Below are 24,149 nucleotides of genomic sequence, written 5' to 3' on the forward strand. Positions count from 1 at the left end.
CCTTGATGCTCACCATCAGCGACACTGTGCACACAAGAATAATTTTCTAAATCATCTCAAGCATATATGATTTCACTTTTTCTACAATTTTATCCTCTTCGTCTGCTTTTCCTAACATATCTGCATTCAATTCCCACAAAATTGCCAATGTCTCCTGTATCCAGTCAGTAATAAAAAAAACTAGCATATTCCATTTCAACAATGCAAATTGATTAATTAGCCATTATTGGGTGATATATTTCTGATGCTTTAGCCCTGGAGAGGAGACACAGGATATTTCCTGATGTTCTTAGCTTAGCTCATTACAGAACCTTAACACCCACGTGATGAAACACATGTTTCTTTTCAGATTTACATTGGATACAGTAAACAGATGGCACTAGGACTTCAAAGAAAATGAAACTCAAGAGACAACCTTGGCAAAAAATGTTAAATCCTGAGAAGCACTGTCATCATGCCATTAATGAGTAGATACCATGAGCATCGTAAACTAAGTACTCCCCTCATCAAACTCCACCCTCCCAAAAGATAAAGGCTCGTAATTTGGGGTCAGCAGTGAAGCAAAGGCTTTTGCCGCTGGCCCTGAAGTAAGCTTCCCACAAAGATCTCGCCATCTCTGTGGCGAGAAGGTTGGCTTTTCTGATGTGCAGTTGAAATCAACGTAGTATAGTGGGAATCCCAAAGTGCGACCTGCTGTGACGTCAACAAGTTGTCTAAGCAGCCAATCACATTGCAGAATTCTCAGACAGGGAACCAGGAAATAAAAAGCACTAATCATTTTTTTAAAAATTTACAAAGAGCAAAATAAAGATTGGGACATACACATTGGGTTATGGTAGAAGCTGAAATATCATGAACAAACATTTAAAAAAAATAGATTTTAAAATTAATTTAAAAAAGTAAATTTTTTTTTTAAAACTTAATGGAGAAATTTGACATTCCACCAATATAAAATTAGTTTTTCAGGTTGTTTATCAGTAGTTATTACTCAGATAGTCATTAAAAACCCAGTTACATGTCATTTGAATGGGTCTAACTTTTTATGGCATTTCCAACAGCGATAATTGTTCAGAAAATGGCAAGTTTTCGTCAGATCAGTGATTTCAGTGATTGCCGGCTCTAGGTGGGAGGGGGGGACCGGGGGTCCATAGCGCAGCTTGTGGAGGAGCAGTGAGTAACAGACCACAACTTCAGGAATTCCATGCTAGACTGGGCATGCGCTGAATCCTGAAGTTGTGGTCAGTTTCAGCGGCGAAATGACGGTGAATGCTGCCAGTTTGCCATCATCAGGATCGCAAGTTCCCAGGTCAAAGTGTTCTCTAATCTAGAGCAGCCAAAGTCAAGGGGGAATGTCCATCACCTTATTTAGTTCCACATTTAAATCTTATGAAGAGGCTGATGATGATGATAGAGGCATGAACTTTAAAGGCAATTTTGCGGTTCCTAGCTATGTCTATGAACTGGACACCAGAAAATGTTACCTATTTTGTTATCTCTGAGAAAGTTAAACGGCTGATCTGATATTGTATTTGCAAATCCCAACATTACTTGTTTAATCTTTTTCTTTTATATCTTAATATAGCTGTTGTATTTATACAGTCCCATTTATTTAGCATACATTGGAGGCCTCTCTAATTTTGCTACTTGTGATTAAATAATATTTTTAAATGGCTTGCTACTGTAACTTTATAACACTCAACTGATCCTCATTAGCCACCAGCACAGCACAATTTTTGTTCCACATCAAAGGAAGTTTATTCACTTTATTTGCTCTGAGCCAGATCTATTCAGCCGAGTTGTAACATATTGACGCCTGAGGAGCTACCCAATCTCTCCACCAATACTTTCCTCCCTCCCCTTTTAGGTTTGCCTTGGAAAGTTTCCTGTCAAACCACAGGTGTCATGTTTCTCTCTCCACCTCCTAATTTGCCTTCACTCTTCGATTTGGACTTTCACCTTGGGGAGAAGGCTTCATTTCCTCCAACATCCTCCTGATCATTGATCTAACTTGTTTTGTTAATTATTATATACAAGGGTTCAGTTTCTCTACTGTATAGCCAGCCACAAAATGTTCTGTGAAACCCTCTTCTTGTACAATGATCCTTTCATTCTTATTTGTTTATACTGATTTTTGTATTGAACTGTACTTTCCCTGTCCAGTATACAAAACAGTAAGAACCTAATACGGTATTACATATTCAGCCACAAGATGAACGAATAGGTCTTGAAATTGGCTACATAGTATGAATCTGAAGTTCTGCCTTAATGGAACTGTAATTTCCTAGGTAGGCTTTTCTTGCATTTCTAAAAAAAAAAGCTCTGTCCCATATTAAAAGGCAACACAGGAGGACAACGCTCAAAGGAGTCAAAGTATCACCCCTTCCTGAAAGCCATTCAAGCGTTGCCACTTTAGGTATCATGGTCCCCAGTACTAGACCACTGAAAGGGGGATTGTCCAAAGTCAAGGTAAGTAGGAACTATCCGAATAAGATTCCAACAGCTCGTCTGCTTCTTCCCTATAATTGTGCCTCCTCTGAAGGTTGCTTTCCTTATTCATGGTCTGCAATATGGAAGTATTGACTTTAGATCAGATCTCTACAGCAGTGATGTTGAGATTAAGGGCTGCTTACATAATCAATGATCTAACTGACCAATACTTGGCCCTTGATTTAGATCAAAAACAAAAACATTTAAAGTAGTTAGATTTCAAAATATGCTTGCCTAATACTGAAGTAAATACTAATGATAGGTCAAGCTTGATTTCCAAGAAAGCATTTGGGCCACTATGCTAGAATCATAGAATGGTTACAGTACAGGAGGAGGCCATTCTCCCCGTCGAGTCCGTGCTGGCTCTCTGCAAAAGCTTTTCAGCTAGTCCCACTCCGCTGCCGTTTCCCCGTAGCCCTATATTTTTTTTTCCTGCAGGTACTTATCCAATTCCCTTTCAAAAGCCACGATTGAATCGGCCTCCACCACCCTTTCAGGCAATGCATTCCAGATCATAACCACTCTCGGCGTAAAAAAGTTTTTCCTCATGTCACCGTTGGATCTTCTGCCAATTACCTTAAATCTGTGTCCTCTGGTTCTCGACCCTTCTGCCAATGGGAACAGTTTCTCTCTATCTACTCTGTCTAGACCCCACATGATTTTGAACACCTTGATCAAATCTCCTCTCAACCGTCTCTGCTCTAAGGAGTACAATCCCAGCTTCTCCAGTCTATCCATGTAACTGAAGTCCCTCATCCCAGGAACCATTCTTGTAAATCTTTTCTGCACCCTCTCTAAAGCCTTCACAGCCTTCCTAAAGTGCAGTGCCCAGAATTGGACACAGTACTCCAGTTGAGGCCGAAGCAGTGTTTTATAAAAGTTCATCATAACTTCCTTGCTTTGTACTCTATGCCTCTATTTATAAAGTCCAGTATCCCGTATGTTTTTTAACCGCTTTTGCAACCTGCCCTGCCACCTTCAACAATTTGTGCACATATACCCCAGGTTCATGCACCCGCTTTAGAATTGTATCCTTTAATTTATATTTCCTCTCCTCATTCTTCCTACCAAAATGTATCACTTCGCACTTTTCTGCATTAAATTTAATCTGCCACGTATCCACCCATCCCACCAGCCTGTCTATGTCCTCTTGAAGTCTATCACTATCCTCCTCAATGTTCACTATACATCCAAGTTTTTTTGTCATCTGCAAGTTTTGAAATTACACCTAAGTCAACGTCATTAATATATATCAAGAGTAGCAATGGTCCTAGTACCGACCCCTGGGGAACACCAGTGTACCTTCCTCCAGTCCAAAAAAATAACCATTCACCGCTACTCTGTTTCCTGTCACTTCGCCAATTTTGTATTCATGCTGCCACTGTCCCTTTTATTCCATGTGCTTCAACTTTGCCAGCAAGCCTATTATGTGGCACTTTATCAAACGCCTTTTAGAAGTCCATGTACATCACATCAACTGCATTGCCCTCATCAACACTCTGTTACCTCATCAAAAAATTCAATCAAGTTAGTTAAACACGATTTGCCTTTAACAAATCCATACTTGTCAAAGTGACTGTTAATTTTGTCCCAGATTATCGTTTCTAAAAGTCTCCCCACCACCAAGTTAAAGTTGACTGACCTGTAGTTGCTGGGTTTATCCTTGCACCCTTTTTTGAACAAGGGCATAACATTTGCATTCCTCCAGTCCTCTGGCACCACCCCCCGTATCTAAGGAGGATTGGAAGATTATGGCCAGTACCTCAGCAATTTCACCTTTACTTCCCTCAGCATCCTAGGATTATCCCATCCAGTCTTGGTGACTTATCTACTTTAAGTACAGCCAGCCTTTCCAGTACCTCCTCTGTCAATTTTTAGCCCATCCAGTATTTCAACTACCACCTCATTCAATATGACTTTGACAGCTTCTTCCTTGGTAAAGACAGATGCAAAGTACCCATTTAATACCTCAGCTATGCCCTTTGCCTCCATGCATAAGTCTCCTTTTTGGTCCCTAATCGGTCTCACCGCTCCTCTTACTACCCGTTTACTATTTATAGAAAGAAAGACAGACTTGCATTTATATAGCGTCTTTCACGACCACCAGACGTCTCAAAGCGCTTTACAGCCAATGAAGTACTTTTGGAGTGTAGTCACTGTTGTAATGTGGGAAACGCGGCAGCCAATTTGCACATATATAGATATATATATGCGCATATAGATATTGCGCATATATATGCCTATAGAAGACTGTTGGATTCCCTTTTAGTTTAGCGGCCAGTCTATTCTCAGACTTTCTCTTTACCCCTCTTATTTCCTTTTTCACTATCAACATCCTAGGGGTCACCATTGACCAGAAACTTAACTGGACCAGCCACATAAATACTGAGGCAACAAGAGCAGGTCAGAGGCTAGGTATTCTGAGGCAAGTGTCTCACCTCCCGACTCCCCAAAGCCTTTCCATCATCTACAAGGCACAAATCAGGAGTGTGATGGAATACTCTACTTGCCTGGATGTGTGCTGCTCCAACAACACTCAAGGCGCTCGACACCATCCAGGACAAAGCAGCCCGCTTGATTGGCACCCCATCCACCACCTTAAACATTCACTCCCTCCACCACCGCCGTACCGTGGCTGCCATGTGTACCATCTACAAGATGCATTGCAGCAACTTGCCAAGGTTTCTTCGGCAACACCTCCCAAACCCGCAACCTCTTCCACCTAGAAGGACAAGGGCAGCAGACGCATGGGAACATCACCACCTCCAAGTTCCCCTGCAAGTCACACACCATCCTGACTTGGAAGTATATCGCTGTTCCTTCAGCGTCACTGGGTCAAAATCCTGGAACTCCCTCCCTAACAGCACTGTGGGAGTACCTTCACCACACGGACTGCAGCGGTTCAAGAAGGCGGCTCACCACTACCTTCTCGAGGGCAATTAGAGATGGGCAATAAATGCTGGCCTTGCCAACGACACCCACATCCCGTGAACAAATTTTTAAAAAACGTCCCCTCTGAACTTTCTATATTCAGCCTGGTTCTCGCTTGTATTCTCAACCAGACATCTGTCATTTGCCCCTTTCTTCTGCTTCATCCTACTCTCTATCTCTTTCATCATCCAGGGAGCTCTGGCTTTGATTGCGCTACCTTTCCCCCTCGTGGGAATGTACCTCGACTGTACCCGAATCACCTCCTCTTTAAAGGCAGCCCATTGTTCCACTACAGTTTTGCCTGCCAATCTTTGATTCCAATTTACCCAGGCCAAGTCCGTTCTCAACCCACTGAAATTGGCCCTCCTCCAATTAAGTACTTTAACTCTAGATTGCTCCTTGTCCTTTTCCATAGCTAATCTAAACCTTATGATACTATGATCACTGTTCCCTAAATGTTCCCCTACTAACACGATGTAGACATAGAAATCGGGCAGGGGGACTGTGATATACTTGAACATATTAGCATCGAGAGGGAGGAGGTACTAGCGGTTTTAGCAGGCTTAAAAGTGGATAAATCCCCAGGCCCGGACGAGATGTATCCCAGGCTGCTGTGTGAGGCAAAGGAGGAGATTGCAGGGGCTCTGACACAAATTTTCAGAACCTCTCTGGCCGCAGGGGATGTGCCAGAGGACTGGAGAACAGCTAACGTAGCACCATTATTCAAGAAGGGTAGTAGGGATAAACCAGGGAATTACAGGCCAGTGAGCCTAACATCAGTGGTAGGGAAATTATTGGAAAAAATTCTGAGGGACAGAATTAGTCTCCACTTGGAGAGGCAAGGATTAATCAGGGATAGTCAGCATGGCTTTGTCAAGGGAAGGTCATGTCTGACCAATTTGATTGAATTTTTCGAGGGGGTGACTAGGTGTGTGGATGAGGGTAGTGCAGTGGATGTGGTATACATGGATTTCAGTAAGGCTTTCGATAAAGTCCCACATAGGAGACTGGTCAAGGAGGTAAGAGCCCATGGGATCCAGAGTGCCTTGGCACATTGGATCCAAAACTGGCTTAGTGGCAGAAGGCAGAGGGTGATGGTCGAAGGTTGTTTTTGTGACTGGAAGCCTGTGTCCAATGGGGTACCGCAGGGATCGGTGCTGGGTCCCTTGCTGTTTATGGTCTACATTAATGATTTGGATGTGAATGTAAAAGGTGATGCGCCATCAATTACTCAAAAGACTGAGGTTGAGCGAGTAACAATCAGGCTTTTATTAACTAAAGAATGAAGGTCTTGTCTCGAGTGGTCGACCCGTCCAGAATACTAAGGGACTGGGAGGTAGTCACTTATATACCTGGAATAGTGGGAGGAGTCAGCCGAGGCATGTCCAGACCTGTACCTAGTGGAATACACATACAGACACAGACAGGTTATAACAGTGGTTTACCACAAAAGGTATGATCAGTAAGTTCGCAGATGACACGAAAATTGGTGGGGTGGTAAATAGCGAGGAGGGTAGCCTCAGTCTGCAGGACGACATGGATGGGTTGGTCAGATGGGCAGGACAGTGGCAAATGGAATTTAACCCGGAAAAGTGTGAGGTGATGCATTTTGGAGGGACTAACAAGGCAAGGGAATACACAATGAATGGTAAGACCCTAGGAAAGACAGAGGATCAGAGGGACCTTGGTGTGCATGTACATAGATCCCAGAAGGCAGCAGGACAGGTAGATAAGGTGGTTAAAAAGGCATATGGGATACTTGCCTTCATTAGCCGAGGCATAGAAATATAAGAGCAGGGAGGTTATGATGGAGCTGTACAAAACGCTGGTTAGGCCATAGCTGGAATACTGTGTGCAGTTCTGGTTGCCACACTATAGAAAGGATCTGATGGCTTTGGAGAGGGTGCAGAGGAGATTCACCAGGATGTTACCTGGGCTGGGGTTGTTTTCCTTGGAGCAGAGAAGGCTGAGGGGGGACCTGATTGAGGTGTACAAAATTATGAGGGGCATAGATAGGAAGGAACTTTTTCCCTTAGTAGAGGGGTCAATAACAAGGGGGCATAGATGCAAGGTAAGGGCAGGAGGTTTAAAGGGGATTTGAGGAAGAACTTTTTCACCCAGAGGGTGGTTGGAATCTGGAACTCACTGCCTGAAAGGGTGGTAGAGGCAGGAACCCTCAACATTCAAGAAGCATTTGGATGAGCACTTGAAATGCCATAGCATACAAGGCTACGGACCAAATGCTGGAAAATGGGATTAGACAGGGCTTGATGGCCGGCGCGGACACGATGGGCCGAAGGGCCTCTTTCTGTGCTGTATAACTCTATGACTAACACTTGATCCATCTGACCTACCTCATTTCCCAGAACCAGATTCAGCAATGTCTCCATCCTCGTTGGGCCGGAAACATACTGATCATGAAAGTTCTTCTGAACACATTTCAGAAATTCTTCCCCCTCTCTGCTCTTTACCCTATTACAGGAAACTTTGTGCGATCCGGAGGTGAGCTATCCGGCAATCTGGAGCCACCGGCAAAAATCAGCAGCCGTTTTTTATTCTTTTTGTTTGTTTTTTTTGCTTTGTTTGAACAGTCAAGCTGTGCAAGGTCTGTAGCTATAGCAACAGCTTCAGCTACAGAGCTTTAGGGCCACACTCGAGTGTTTAGAAGCTGTTGCTAAGCAACAGTGTTTGTTGTCAAATACGCAGATAAGAATCTCCGTATCTCTCAACATTAACTCTGGAGAGTACGGCACTTTTTAGGCAACGGCAGCAGCTTGGTCCCGTGGGTGCCGGATAGCACAAAGTTTCCTGTACTATCCCAGTCTATATTAGGATAATTGAAGTCCCCCATTATCACTACTCTATAGTTCTTGCACTTCTCTTTAATTTCCCTGCAAATTTACTCCTCTATATCCTTCCCACTAGCAAGTGCCCTATAGAATACACCTAGTAGTGTAATGGCACCTCTATTGTTTCTTAACACTAAGCAAATAGATTCTGTCCTTGACCCCCCCCAGGACATCCTCTCTCTCCAGACATGTAATATTCTCCTTAATCAATAGTGCCACCCCACCTCCTTCCTTTCCTTCCCTATCTTTCCTGAACACCGTATATCCAGGAATATTTAGTACCCAATGCTGCCCTTTTTTGAGCCAGGTCTCCGTTATCACCACATCATATTCCCATATGGCTATTTGTGCCTGCAGCTCACAAACCTTATTTCCCACGCTTCGTGCATTTACACACTTCTTGTATTCTCTCTTAGTCTGACCCCACCTAATACTGTACTATTTCTTACTCTAGTGCTATCTGTCTCCCCCACTCCTTTGTGCACCTTGTTTCTCCTTTTTAATGCTACATCCAGGTGTCCATCCCCCTGCCAAATTAGTTTAAGCTCTCCCGACCAGCACTAGCAAACCCCCCCCACCGCGAGGATATTGGTCCCAGCTCTGTTGAGGTGCAACCTGCCAGGTCTGTACAGATTCCACCTCCCATGTTTAGCTGTATACGTCCCTTGTTCAACACAATTGCAGTTGTTTTTCCTTTTTAAAAAGAGTGGGAAGACCATCTGTGGGTTGACTGTGCACGCTTTACAACTAGATAATTTACTCTGCATACTTTTTGTAGCTAGATAATGCACCATTACTGCCAGTGTGAATTTTATAAGTGCAAGCTAATAAAGACTTTTTTGTAAATCTCTCTCAAAACTACTGTAGCTTTAACTGGAACCCACCATGATGATTACAAGTTATAAGAAAGTCCATCTCTGTTGATGTGGATGTTCAAGGTGAACTTTTACATCTGATTGAATTTTAAAGATGCTTAATGTTAAAACTTTGCACTGAAAATAACTCTAAAGTTAACAACCCAAAGACCACGGGGGGGGCACGGTGGCATAGTGGTTAGCACTGTTGCCTCACAGCGCCAGGGACCCGGGTTCAAATCTGGCCTCGGGCGACTGTCTGTGTGGAGTTTGCACATTCTCCCTGTGTCTGCGTGGGTTTCCTCCGGGTGCTCCGGTTTCCTCCCACAGTCCAAAGATGTGCAGGTTAGGTTGATTTGGCTATGATAAATTGACCCTTAGTGTTAGGGGATTAAATACGTGGGGTTACGGGGATAGGGTGGGATATGTGTCGGTGCAGGCTCGATGGGCCGAAATGGCCTCTATCTGCACTGTGGGGATTCTGTGATTCTGTGTGACCAGTTAAGAAAGGCATCAATGTACTACTAGTATAACTGATGCGACAATATGAGCAAAAATAATTTAAGATGACACAGAAGTATACACATGTAATATACATAAGCAAGTTTTAAAAATTCTGTACATATCCAACTTTCATGCTTTAATTAATGAACACTGGTATTGTTCAAAACTAGTTACTTTAATAGCTGAAATGCCACTTTCCAAATTCAACACAAGATTTAGGCATTTACCTGTGTCTCCATTCCCTGTTCAAGTAACCGTTTGGCTTGATTCTCTACCTCAAGTCGGGCTCTTGCAATGAAAAGAAGATCATTTTCTATAACTTCAATCCCCGAAAGATCAACTCCTTGTGAAAGATAATCTGTAAAACAAAAAGCAAAAAGAGTCAGTATTTTCAGTGAATCCCATTTGAATGTGGAGGAGCATTCAATACTTTCCCTCTGGCAACAGCTAGATCACAAATAAGATGCAATGTAAAGCTTCCTTGTTATTTCATCAATAATGGGGAAGGAATTGCTAGAGTCAATATATTTAGTTATGATGTCGTTACACATAGCAGCCAGAGCAATTTCTCCATTAATACATTTATTTCCATCCTCCAAAAACCACCAATTTGATATTTCCATTCTCCACATTTTTAAAAATTCATTCACAGGATATGGGCATCGTTTAAGGCCAGCATTTATTGCCCATCCCCAACTGCCCTCAAGAATGTGGTGGTCAGCCGCCTTCTTGAACCACTGCAGCCTGTGTGGTGAAGGTATTCCCACAGTGCCGTTTGGTAGGAAGTTCCAGGATTTTGACCCAGCGACAATGAAGGAACGGTGATACATTTCCAAATTAGGATGGTGTGTGACTTGGAGGGGAACTTGCAGGTAGTGGTGTTCCCATGCGCTTGCTGCCCTTGAGCTTCTAGGTGGTAGAGGTCACAGGTTTGGGAGGTGCTCTCGAAGAAGCCTTGGAGAGTTGCTGCAGTGCATCTTGTAGATGGTACATACTGCAGCCACAGTGCACCGGTGGTGGAGGGAGCAAATGTTTAAAGTAGTGAATGGGGTGCCAATCAAGTGGGGTGCTTTGTCCTAGATGAGCTTCTTGAGTGTTGTTGGAGCTGCACTCATCCAGGCAAGTGGAGAGTATTCCATCACACTTGTGCCTTGTAGATGGTGGAAATATCAGTGTTAAAAACCCCATAAAAAGGTAGACCACTGCTGTAAATACTTAGTAACTTTGTAATAATTAACAAAATGCACCCTTCACACTTTTCTGCATTGAATTTCATCTGCCATGTGTCTGCCCATCCTACCAGCCTTGAAGTCTATTACCATCTTCCTCACTGTTTGCTACATGTCCAAGTTTTGTGTCATCTGCAAATATTGAAATTGTGCCCTGTACCCCAAGTCCAAGTCATTAATGTACATCAAGAACAGCATCAGTGATCCTAGAACTGGACCTGTATACGTCCCTCCAGTCGGACAACTCTTTTCTATCCCTTAGCCAGTTTTGTATCCACGCTGTTACTGTCCCTTTTATCCCATGGGCTTCAATTTTGCTAACAAGCCTATAGTGTATGTACCCGTCTACCTTTAAGAGAACTATTGTATGTAACCGTTCACCTTTAAGAGAACTATTTTAGGTGTGGCACTACTTTGTTTGGCTTCTGTATACGGTAATACCGACGGTGACCACACCAGTATATAAGTGTTGTGCCAGGAGTTATTGGGCAGATTCGCCCTGACCTTTGAATAGTAAAGTCCTGTTTTAAGTTACTCTTGGAGTCTGTGTATTAATTAACTAAACAACCCACAGACTTTACAAAGCCTAATATGTGGTACTTTATCAAACATCTTTTTGAAAGTTTATATGCACATCATCAATTGCACTGCCCTCATCCACCCTCTCTGCTACCCCAGCAAAAAAACTCAATCAAGTTAGTCAAACACGATTTGTCGTAACAAATCCATGCTGGTTCTCCTTTATTAGTCCATACTTGTCCAAGTGGTTTTTAATTTTCTACCAGATAATTGTTTCTAAAAGCTTCCCCACCACCGACGTAAAGCCTGACCTGCTGAGTGTTTCCAGCATTTTCTGTTGTTGTTTACTGACATTAAAACTGACTGGCCTATAATTGCCAGGTCTATCCATCTCCCCTTTTCTGAACAAGGGTGTAACATTTGCAATCCTCCAGTCCATTGTACCACTCATGTATCTAAGGAGGATTGGAAGATTGAGGCCAGCACCTCCATAATTTCTACCTTTACTTCCCACAGAAACCGAGGATGCATCCCATCAGGACCGGGTGCCCTATCCACTTAAAGTACTGCCAGCATTTCTAGTACCTCCTCTTTATCTATTTTTATCTCATCCAGTATCTCGACAACCACCTCGTATACCATAGCTTTTGCAAAGTCCTCTTCCTTGGTAAACACCGATGCAAATTACTTGTTTAATACCTCAGCCATGCCTTCTGCCTCCACCAATAGACATTGCTCCATATCCCTTGATACTCTAACCTAAATAAGCTCTATCGATCTCAGTCTTGAGATCCTTTTATCCATATCCCTTGATACCCTTACCGAAAAATCTATCAATCGGTCTTGAAAATTTCAAATCGACTCAGCCTCCACAGCCTTTTGGAGATTAGCGTTCCAGAATTCCACTACCTTTTGTGAAAAATGCTTCCTAGTTTTACTCCTAAATTGCCTAGCTCTAATTTTAAGATTATATACCCACCATTTTTCTAGAACTGTAACTACTCTATCGAATCAGTTTATCATTTTAAACATCTTGATTAGATCGCCAGTTGATTTGTACATAGTTGTATGCAAAGGTTAAACTAATTAATATTTGTAAACTTTCACTGTTTATAAATGAAAGGAAATGCATCAGATAGGTATTTTGTTCCCTTTTGGTATATTTGGTGACGTAACAGGCTGCAGCCATGGCAACTGTAACAAGGACACAGGTTTGCCTGTGATGGCAGCTAGAACAACAGAAAGACATGAAGAAATTGTAGCAGTTACCAATAGGAAAATCAAAGATTTCCAGTGACCTAATGCAGCAACTCTATTCAGCAAGTGAAAAGTGAGTTTCCTTGCATCTGAATGCCTGTATTTAAGATACACAGTTCTAGGGAATGATATTACGAAGCATCAGCAAGGCTTGCTGCTCGAACCATAACTTTATAGTTTAGTTTATTAGACTATTCAGGCAGGATACACAGAAAATACTCAAATGAAGAGCTGTTATAGAATGCAGACTTTTTAAAGATATCTGGAGGAGAGAGTTAGAAATATTTCCTGTGGCACAGAATCTGTATTCTTCGAGTACCTATTCAGTTCTGGGTTTCTAAAATTTGCTAAACTTACAATTTTACATATTTTTTAAGCTTCTGTTTAGGTTTGTATTTAAAATTCTGTTCAATCTACGCTGAAATCTATTATAAGCATATGGAGATTTTAAAATATTTCAAGTTTTTTTCCCCCCCCCAAGAATATTGCTTGAAATTTGGAAAGCAGATGTAGCAGAGATTAACAAAAGCCATAAGTCCATCTGAATCCAAAACCAGCATATATTACATTACTAAATCACAGCTCTGGAAGATAGTTGCAGCTACATGGCTCAATACGAAGACTGCAAAAATATACCAACACTGTTCAAAAGGCAGAGTTTGCCTGCTATGCTGCATGCAATTAAATATGTTTTTCCCAGGGAGAGGAGAGAATGGCATATTTCAATTTTATACCAAGGGCAAATTCCAACTTAAATATTTTTTGTTGTAGTTATATTAAAGTCACAAAGCTAAAACCTCATCCTAGCTTTGCGACTTAGAACATTAATTTTGGGTCAAGATGGTACATTCATTTAATTCTTCACTTAAAGGGATTTTCAAGAATGCAGCCAAAGAAAGGCACTTATTGGGAGGCAGATGGACAACGAAAGGTGATTACGGTACAACAAGATAAATTCTTTATTCAGTTCTGTTTGAAGTCAAAACCACATTTATCCTTTTTAAACCATAGATTGCATCTAAAAATCTGCAAGCCATTCATGGTTAATAATGTTTCCAGAGGTCCAGACCTCATCCTTTTAACTGCGATTCTATTATACACAACCATCTAATTTTTACAGGGCAACAGCAAGGCTAGACAGATTACTGCTTCAGTACAGGTCAAATGCAAATCAATTCTCTTTTCGAAACCTGAAAAGTCCATTAAGCAATTTTGTTGCAGTTTCTTAAACATGGCAGGCTAATTTCTGGAAATACAGCTGTAAAATGCCATAACTCCTTTTGAAGTAAAATTAAATTGTATCATTTTTTGTATGTTTATTTTGCTTTATACATACCATATGGTATTCAAGTTTAAATTCAATGATATGCAGTGGGTATTACTAATGCTCTGAATGTTATTAATCATCACCGTAGGTTAAGTCACATTTTCATCTCATACTGCCAGATAGAACTTATACTCATGGTTCACTTGGTTATGGTCAAGGAGAAATAATTAACAGTATCAATCAATTGCCAAATCCAGTGTATGCAGACCTACTTTGCATCATCTATCATGAGATGTGACAAATGTACAAAATATTTTCAGTGTAACTAGGCAACTAGACTGAATTATTGGTGAAATGATCATCAGCAAAATAATTACCATCACCCAGACAAGGTATATATTTTTGTTGTAAAAATGTCACTATGTAAGAAACGTGAACCACACCTGGCCACAATATTTAAATAACTTAAAAAGAGCCAAGTTAGTTTCAAACAGATTAAAATTAAAATTAAATTGTAGCTACGGATTTATTTTTGAAATAGTTGCCGTCAGCAGGCAGCTTACATTTTTCTCTCTAGGTTAGGTTAATTAGACCCCCAATTTTTTTTTTTTTTTTTTTTTATATATAAAAGATTCTCAATTATCAAACCAAATGATATTTATTGAACTTGATTTTAAAAAAACACACCCCTTTGCACGAAGAATTGGACAAATCCATTATGGTTAGCAAATCAAAACAAATGCATACACTGCAATTCTCTGCAGTGAAGAGAAGCAATGAGTCAAGCTGTCATTCGGTGAATGCCGCCCACAATTACTTCATGCTGCCTTACCACTCCAAAAGGGCCAAAACTGAATGTGATCTCCAGAGACACAAGGCTGCAGCATGTTACTTTCATTAGGTATTTTCAGCAGCTCATTGATTTCTTAGTTTAGAGAAGCAACAGCAACCTACTGTAATAGGCTCATGAGCTCATCAATAGTATATGCAAAACAGTGACTGTAGAAGCAGGTTGTGTTTGAAGGATCAGCTTCAGAAACAGTTCTTATGATACTCTTATGATACTGTACTCTGCTAACAAAAGGATCAATCGTAAATAACCTGCATACAGAATTTTTTTGGTCTTCAGCTAAGGTAAGATTCCCTTATTTTTCTGTTGCATCTAGTAATTAAGGATGCACAATTTTTAATTGCTAACAGAAAAACTGTCTTGTAATAATGTTAATGTTTCTGACAAATATTTCAATAAAATACTGGAAAAAAAATTCTGATCATTTACTTTCCATTATATAAATATGTCTTAAGTATTAAATTAAATAGGATACCAATACTTATATCCATAATGTTAATATAAATGAACATTTCTAAATACATGTACAATCAAATGTTGTTTTCCAATAATAGAGTATTACACCTGCAAAACAATTGCAATGAGCTTCAGAAACAAGTGGAAAGAGCTGCGATTGACTATTGCCAATTTTAACTGCTCTTTAAATTGACAGACATTAAAGCAAAACATTCTTTTGTAAAATGTATTTTACATGTTGCAGGAATGGTTTCCATACAAACACGCTTCAATTTCTTCTACCTCAATTTTATTTGAATATATTATCTGCAACTGGAATGTGAAGCCATATTGTTATTTATATAAATGAGTACATGGCTCAGAATTAAATACAAATCTACCCTCACTAAATCTGCCACATTAATTTTGTCCAACATTATTTGTTAATGTTAAGTTTTATCATCTACCATTACTATAAATTTCTATTTCATTTTATTCTTCATATTCTTGCAACATTAAGTTTACTGAATTATCTTTGACAATTTACACAAAATATTCTCAGCATCACAATTCTTTTGAAACTTGTCTTGTAATTTGCATGAAATATGTGGTGCAACAGAAAATATTAAATAATTAAAATGTATAAAAATTATTTCTATTCATAGATTTGCTGGTATTCATACAACACAATTTTACTGTTTTTGCCTTTGCAGATCATATTTTCACAGATTTTAATTTGCATTATTCTTCTGCTAGAATTATACTCATTTTATTTATATAACATCCCACTTTATTCCTCCACTTCCCCTAATTCACCCCACTACATCCACAGTATCTTCCTTAGGCAGGAGGACAGTATTCTAGTAATGTTGAGATCTTGCAATGTATTCATGTCTCTCCTGAAATAACATGCTAGTTGGCACACTTGAGTGATGTGGGATGGTTTCTTCTGCAGCTAGTTCCCCTTCCTTTCCCAGGATACCTGGCCAAGACTGACAAACCAACTTTTTGGACAACCCCAAGTATAAAGTTCAGTGAAAACCAGGATTCAAATTCTTTGAAATGCTGTTTGCTAGTTAAAGAGTCTAAACGCTCTGATGTTACAGCTACCTAATCACCAAGGTAACATACAGGTCCAATACAATTACACTGAATGGAAATCAAATAAGATTTTTTTCTTACAAAACAAAATACAATCCTTAATTTTGTTAAACAATTCACAAATATATCTTTTTAAAGTTTTAACTGTTTTCAAAATAAGACAGTCAACATACAAATAAGTAATTTAGTAATGGTGCATTTATTTTAGCATGGATTCAATAATCTCCTTAAATCTCTAGTCTGAAAACATACACAAATATTAACTGGCAACTTTTGCTGCATCATGTACACAGAACATTATTTGACCAGGTTTGTTTTTTTTCCCTCATTTTTGTAGGGAACATGAAAATTAAGCTGCTCAGAAGGACTCAATACTAATGAAGACACCTAATGATTGCAGCAGAAATGCAAAGACCCCATCACTGATGTCATGCATGTGCCACTAATTGCAGTGTCAAACTGAATTACAATTCAATTGATAACAGCAGAAGAGGGTCGCTTAAATAGTTCAAGTTATTTGAAATGATATGGGATATTCTGATATTTTGAAGAAACCCAATACAAATTGAAAGTATTTATCATCTGGTTTGATCTCTGCTTCGACACTGAAACAGCATTAAGAATATCGGACAGTTTTATGCTCCTCCCTGCTGTTTTATTAAATGTTATGGGAAGCCCCTTGAGGAGCTATTAAAAAATTGGAAACAGCAGAAGAGAAGCGAGAACAGAATCTAGAAAACAAACAAAGTCATTCAAACCGCTTATTTCGTTTCCTGTAACCCAGTCTAGGTTTTGTACCACATAAAACTTACTTTGCAGCCTAATTATTCAAACTACTTTCAGATCTCATTAGAGAAAGAACATTCGTATTCAGCGACTGAAGAATGTCAAAAGAGTACAACAGCCGTTATTAGAAGTATATGGTTTGTATTTAATACATAGCATAGTTTGGATCTTTGCAATATTGAACATCACTGAAAGAAAACAAACTGCAAAAAAGATGCTGGAATGTGACACATTGAAAGGGCACACAATATCAGAGTGAAAGTCCAGTTTATATTCTTCAATGACTGAAGCACCAATACATTGGTATTCATACCATTAACAGCAAAAGTGACCAGAACAGCGTTTTAAAACTTAAAGTAAAAGCCTCAAAGATAAGCGGTTACAATGTATGGAATACAAATAGTTGTGCTTAGGGATCTAAAGTCAGATACCATATTACAACAGTGATGTCAAATGAAGTATTATATTCTAATTTCATGACATTACTTATCAGATTCTTCAAATCAACTTTAATATGGTAGCTGCCTCAGAAGCTACAGAAAATTCTAGGGAAAAGGTAAGTCACAAAAGGAACTATTTGCTATTAAAAATATGCTGCAAAGAAAATTAATTTTGAAATATATTTCTACATTAGTTAACTTCTATATTGTTTCCTCTGGGTCTGTGCCCAAACATTCCTGAAAATTTAAAAAGCAACATTAGATATCCAAAACAGTACTAAGAGAAGAATAAGTGAAAATGTTCATTGCCCCAGTGGACACAATTTTGGTTATGATAAACTTGCATTTGTTCGAAAGTAATTCCCCAACAACTTATGGCGCAAACACAATACAGTTCAGGAGTTACATGCAGGAAATTACTTTCAGACAATGGTATTTCAAATTCAAATACATCAAACGGAAGTTATACCTGCAGTTTAAAAGCATCCAGTAGTTTTACAAAAATCTGATGGACTACAAATTCCAGAAAGATTTGTTAGTTCAGGGTGCATATTAGGAGGTGGTTATGTTTCCCAGCACTTGTATAATGTTGATAGGCACTTCAAAATCTTCATGTTAGTTCCAGGCTATTTTCCCCTCTCTAGACAGCCCACCCAAGTTCCAGTTGTAGATTCCCAACATAACACTGATTCTCCGTCCTGGGTAACAAATATACCTCAGCGATGTGGCACTATTCTCTCCTACTCTCAACCTTGCAGCAAGAAAGAGCAAAGGAATACTGCTGCAAGGGCAGCTATTTCAAACTCCCTTGAACTCAAAGTAATCCAAAACCTGAAGTGATAATACACGCCATCTTAAAAGAAAAACAAGTATTTATATAGCGCCTTTAATGTAGTAAAACGTCCCAAGGCGCTTCACAGGAACGTTAGCAAACAAAATTTGACACCGAGCCATATAAGGAGATATTAGCCCAGATGTAGGTTTTAAGATGTTAAAGGAGGCAGAGAGCTTTAGGGAGGGAGCTTAGGGCCTTGGCAGCTGCAAGCACAGCTGTCAATGATGGAGTGATTAAAATCGGGGATGCTCAAGAGGCCAGAATTGAAGGGGTGCAAATATCTTCGGAGGATTGTCGGGCTGGAGGAGATTACAGAGATAGGGAGGGGCAAGGCCATGGCGGGATTTGAAAACAAGGCGAAAACACGAAAAACGTTGAGATAGCTTACATCCCAGAAGCATTGCAGCATTAGTGAGCACAGCTTTATTATCCAATTACATTAAATAGCTAGGACTAGGAACTTAAAAGCATATGTGGGAGAGGGGCAAACTTAAGTGATACAGAAATCTGAGGAATATGGATTAGCTGGAAGGCAACACAAAAAGGCATGCGGGTGAATCACAAACATGGAGTGAGGGAGATGGGAATTCCAGATCAGGAGGTATGGAGTGGAAGGGAAAAAGGAGAAAATAATTAGTAAACACCGTTGTCTCTTGTTTTTCCTCAAGCCATCGACTCCAAATCCTACCTCTGCTTTCTATATTAACTTGAGTGTACATATTCATAGTCACTAAATGGAGCAACAAAAGGAGGCTGGATTAGAACTCTGGGATTTAATTGGGAAAATTAATAATAGATAATGGTCTACACTCATTATTCATTCATACGTAAGTGGTATACCCACATGGAAAACTTCGTGAGCACTTGTCTGAGACCGTTTTCATACCAAGCCAAACGGCATAGAAACATAGAAGATAGGAGCAGGAGTAGGCCATTTGGCCCCTCGAGCCTGTTCCACCATTTAATAAGATCATGGTTGATCATCCAAATTCAGTACCCTGTCCCTGCTTTCTCCCCATATCCCTTGATCCCTTTAGCCTTCAGAAATATATCTAACTCCTTGAATATATTTAATGAATTGGCCTCAACTGCCTTCTGTGGTAGAGAATTCCACAGGTTCACCACTCTGGGTGAAGAAATCCCTCCTCATCTGTCCTAAATGGCTTATCCCTTATCCTTAGACTGTGACCCCTGGCTCTGGACTCCCCTGCCATTGGGAACATCCTTCCTGCATCTAGTCTGTCTGGTCCTGTTAGAATTTTATAAGTTTCAATGAGATCCCCTCTCATTCTTCTAAACTCTAGCGAATATAAGCCTAATCGACCCAATCTCTCTTCATACGTCATTCCTGCCATCCCAGGTATCAGTCTGGTGAATCTTCGCTGCACTCTCTCCAGGGCAAGAACATCGTTTCTCAGATAAGGTGACCAAAACTGCACACAATACTCAAGGTGTGGTCTCACCAAGGCCCTGTACAACTGCAGCAAGACATCCATGCTCCTGTACTCGAATCCTCTCGCTATGAAGGCCAACATACCATGTGCCTTTTTTAACTGCCTGCTGCACCTGCATGCTTACCTTCAGCGACTGGTGCACAAAGACACCCAGGTCTCGATGCACTTCCCCTTTTCCCAATCTATTGCCGTTCAGATAATAATCTGTCTTCCTGTTTTTGCCACCGAAGTGGATAACCTCGCATTTATCCACATTATACTGCATTTGCCATGCATCTGACCAATCACCCAAACTGTCCAAATCATACTGGAGTTTCTCTGCATCCTCCTCACAGAACACACGCCCACCCAGCTTTGTGTCGTCTGCAAACTTGGAGATATTACATCTAGTTCCCTCGTCCAGATCATTTATATATATTGTGAATAGCTGGGGTCCTAGCACCGATCCCTGCGGTACCCCACTAGTCACTGCCTGCCACTCGGAAAAAGACTCGTTTATTCCAGCTCTTTGCTTCCTGTCTGCCAACTAGTTCTCTATCCAAGACAGTACCTTACCCCAATCCCATGTGCTTTAACTTTGCACGCTAATCTCTTATGCGGGACCTTATCAAAAGCCTTCTGAAAGTCCAAATACACCACATCCACTGGTTCTCCCTCATCTATTCTACCAGTTACATCCTCAAAAAATTCCAGTAGATTAGTCAAGCATGATTTACCTTTTGTAAATCCATGTTGATTTTGTCCGATCCTGTCACTGTTTTCCAAGTGCTCTGCTATTACATCTTTTATAATGGACTCTAGCATTTTCCCCACGACCGACGTCAGACTTACCGGTCTATAATTCCCCATTTTCTCTCTACCACCTTTTTTAAATAGTGGGATTACATTAGCTATCCTCCAATCCATGGGAACTGTTCCAGAGTCTATAGAATTTTGGAAGATGACCAGCAATGCATCTACTATTTCTAGGGCCACTTCCTTAAGTACTCCAGGATGTAGATTATCAGGCCCTGGGCATTTATCGGCCTTCAATCCCGTCAATTTCCCCAACACCATTTCCCTACAAATACTGATTTCATTCAATTCCTCCCTCTCATTAGACCCTATGTTCCCTGACATCTCTGGGAGGTTATTTGTGTCCTCCTTTGTGAAGAGAGAACCAAAGTACGTATTTAATTGGTCTTCCATTTCTTTGTTCCCCATTACAAATGCCCCTGATTCTGGAATACTGTGTGCAGTTCTGGTCGCCACACTATAGGAAGGATGTGATTGCTTTGGAGAGGGTGCACAGGAGATTCACCAGGATGTTACCTGGGCTGGAGCGCTTCAGCTATGAAGAAAGACTGGACAGGCTGGGGTTGTTTTCCTTGGAGCAGAGAAGGCTGAGGGGGGACCTGATTGAGGTGTACAAAATTATGAGGGGCATAGATAGGGTAGAAAGAAAGGAACTTTTTCCCCTTAGTAGAGGGGTCAATAACAAGGGGGCATAGATTCAAGGTAAGGGGCAGGAGGTTTAGAGGGGATTTGAGGAAGAACTTTTTCACCCAGAGTGTGGTTGGAATCTGGAACTCACTGCCTGAAAGGGTGGTAGAGGCAGGAACCCTCAACATTCAAGCAGCATTTGGATGAGCACTTGAAATGCCATAGCATACAAGGCTACGGACCAAATGCTGGAAAATGGGATTAGATTAGACAGGGCTTGATGGCCGGCACGGACACGATGGGCCGAAGGGCCTCTTTCTGTGCTGTATGACTATGACTGCAAGGGACGTACGCTTGACTTCACCAATCTTTTTCTCTTCACATATCTATAGAAGCTTTTACAGTCAATTTTTATGTTCCCTGCAAGCTTACTCTCAATCTATTTTCCCCCTCTTAATTAATCCCTTTGTCCTCCTTTGCTGAATCCTAAACTGCTCCCAATCCGCAGGTTTGCTGCTTTTTCTGGCCAAATTATATGTCCTCTCCTTGCATCTTATGCTATCCCTAATTTCCCTTGTTAGCCACAGTTGAGTCACCTTTTTTGTTTTATTTTTATGCCAAACAGATGAACAAATTCTGTAGTTCATCCATGCGATCTTTAAATGTTTGCCATTGCCTATCCACCGTCAACCCTTTAAGTAATGTTCCCCAATCCATCCTAGCCAACTCGTGCCTCATATCATCGCAGTTTCCTTTATTTAAATTCAGGACCCTTGTCTCTGAGTCAACTACTTCACTCTCCATTTTAATGAAGAATTCTATCATATTATGATCGCTCCTCCCCAAGGGGCCTCCCACAACAAGATTGCTAATTAATCCTCTCTCATTACATACCTTTTTGCTTCTTTGTCTTGATTAACAATGTTAATAAATATATACCTGTGCCCAATTCAAATGTAAAGTTTTAGCAATGCTCATTGGTGTAAGAAATAATGATACAAGCAAATTACTAAATTTTAATAATTTCTTTTTAATTCTTCCACCATAATTGGAGCATCCTTTAAGTGAAAAGGTAGTAAATAGTCCTGATTAAAGTGCAGTACTACATCTTCCAACATGTATGTTGCTATGTAAATCTGACCAGCAGAGGGCAGGAACATTACATCTTCAAACAATAGCATCACAATTCTAAAATATATGCTATTTTTCCAAAAGTTGCTTATATATGCACATATACAATTCCAGCAAGTGCTCCTGGATAGCAATGATGAGCAGGATCACTTTCCAATTTTTCATCTTCCTAACCCAGTGACACTGAGGCTAAACACGGTCACCACTTTCATTGGAAATATTAGTCAAGTTAAAGTAAATATTTTACGAGCTTGTATCTTGTAGATTTAACCAGATATTAGGGACAAAAGGTGATATATGCTTAGAGGCGCAGGGCAAGGCTAGAATACTCAATGAGTACTTTGTATCGGTGTTTACTAAGGAGTGGATGCTGACAAAATATCAGTAGAAGTGGAAAAGGTAGAAGCAATGGAAAGGGTGAAAATTGATAGACAGGATGTACTGGAAAGGCTGGGTATGCTTAGAGTGGATAAGTCGCCTGGTCCAGATAGCTTGCATCCCAGGTTGCTAAGGGAATTGGGGGAGGAGATAGCAGAAGGGCTTGCCATAATTTTCCAATCTTCCCTAGATGCGGGGGAGGTGCCCGAGGATTGGAAACTGGCAAATGTGACACCATTGTTCAAGAAAGAGTGCAAGGACAATCCTAGTAACTGCAGTTTAACATCAGTGGTAGGTAAAGCTTTAGAAACAATATCAAGGAAAAAATTAACAGGCACTTGAGAGGTTTAAGCTAATTAAGGAGAGCCAACACGGATTTGTAAAAGGCAGATCGTGATTGGCTAATCTAAATGAATTTTTTGATGAAGTAACAGGGATGATTGATGGAAGCGAATGCAATGGATGTTGTCTACATGGATTTTAGGAAGGCATTTGACAAAGTACCACATAGAAGGTTGATAAAATTGAGGTTCATGGACATGGTGGGTCAGTGGCAGCTTGGATAAGGAATTGGCTTAAGGACAGAAAACAGCGAGTTGTGGTAAATGGCTGCTTTTCAGATTGGCGGATGGTAGACAGTGGTGTTCCCCAAGGGTCAGTGCTAGGGCCACTGCTTTTTTTTGATATATAAATGACCTGAATATTGGAATAGAGTAGAATTTCTAAACTTGGGGGTGTGGCAAACAGGATGATACCAATCGACTGCAACACGACATAGAAAGGCTAACAGAATGGGCAGATGGAATTTAATACAGAGAAGTGTGAGGTGATGCATTTTGGCAGAAGGAACAGGGAGAGGCAATATACACTTAATGGCACAGTTTTAAAGAGTGTGCAGGACAGAGGCACCTGGGAGGTAATGTGCATAGGTCCCTGAAGGTGGCAGGACATATTGAGAGTGTGGTTAGCAAAGCATATGGGATCTTGGGCTTCATAAATAGGGGTATTGAGTACAAAAGTAGAGAAGCTATGCTGAACATTTATAAAGCGCTGGTTAGGCCACAACTGGAGTATTGCGTCCAGTTCTGGTCACCGCACTTTAGGAAGGATGTGAAGGCACGAGAGGGTGCAGAGATTTATGGTTTCGGGGATGGGGGATCTTAGCTACAAAGACAGGTTGGAGAAGCTGGATTTGTTCTCATTAGAGCAAAGGAAGTTGAGGGGTGATTTGATAGAGGTGTACAAGATTATGATGGGTTTGGATAGACTAGACGGGGAAAGGCTGTTCCCACTAGTTGATGGTACAAGGACTAGGGGACACAGATTTAAGGTTTTGGGTAAGAGATACAGGGTGTACGTGAGGAAAAACTTTTTTACGCAGCGAGTGGTGAGGACCTGGAACTCGCTGCCGACGGAAGTG

General features: G+C 40.7%; 1 protein-coding gene across 2 annotated transcripts in view; it reads right to left on the reverse strand.

Moving 5' to 3' along the window:
• cog5 (component of oligomeric golgi complex 5) overlaps positions 1 to 24,149 on the reverse strand; it is a 168,679-nt gene that overhangs the window by 107,900 nt on the left and 36,630 nt on the right. For both annotated transcript variants that reach the window (XM_086010231.1, XM_086010229.1), the window contains exon 7: positions 9,853 to 9,983. In XM_086010231.1, the coding sequence (XP_085866357.1) occupies positions 9,853 to 9,983 (131 nt within the window). The remainder of the gene's footprint in view (positions 1 to 9,852; positions 9,984 to 24,149) is intronic.

The sequence above is a fragment of the Somniosus microcephalus genome, chromosome 17 (assembly GCF_052327205.1).
Source record: "Somniosus microcephalus isolate GS21.2 chromosome 17, FLI_Smic_1.0, whole genome shotgun sequence".
Classification (NCBI taxonomy): Eukaryota; Metazoa; Chordata; class Chondrichthyes; order Squaliformes; family Somniosidae; genus Somniosus; species Somniosus microcephalus.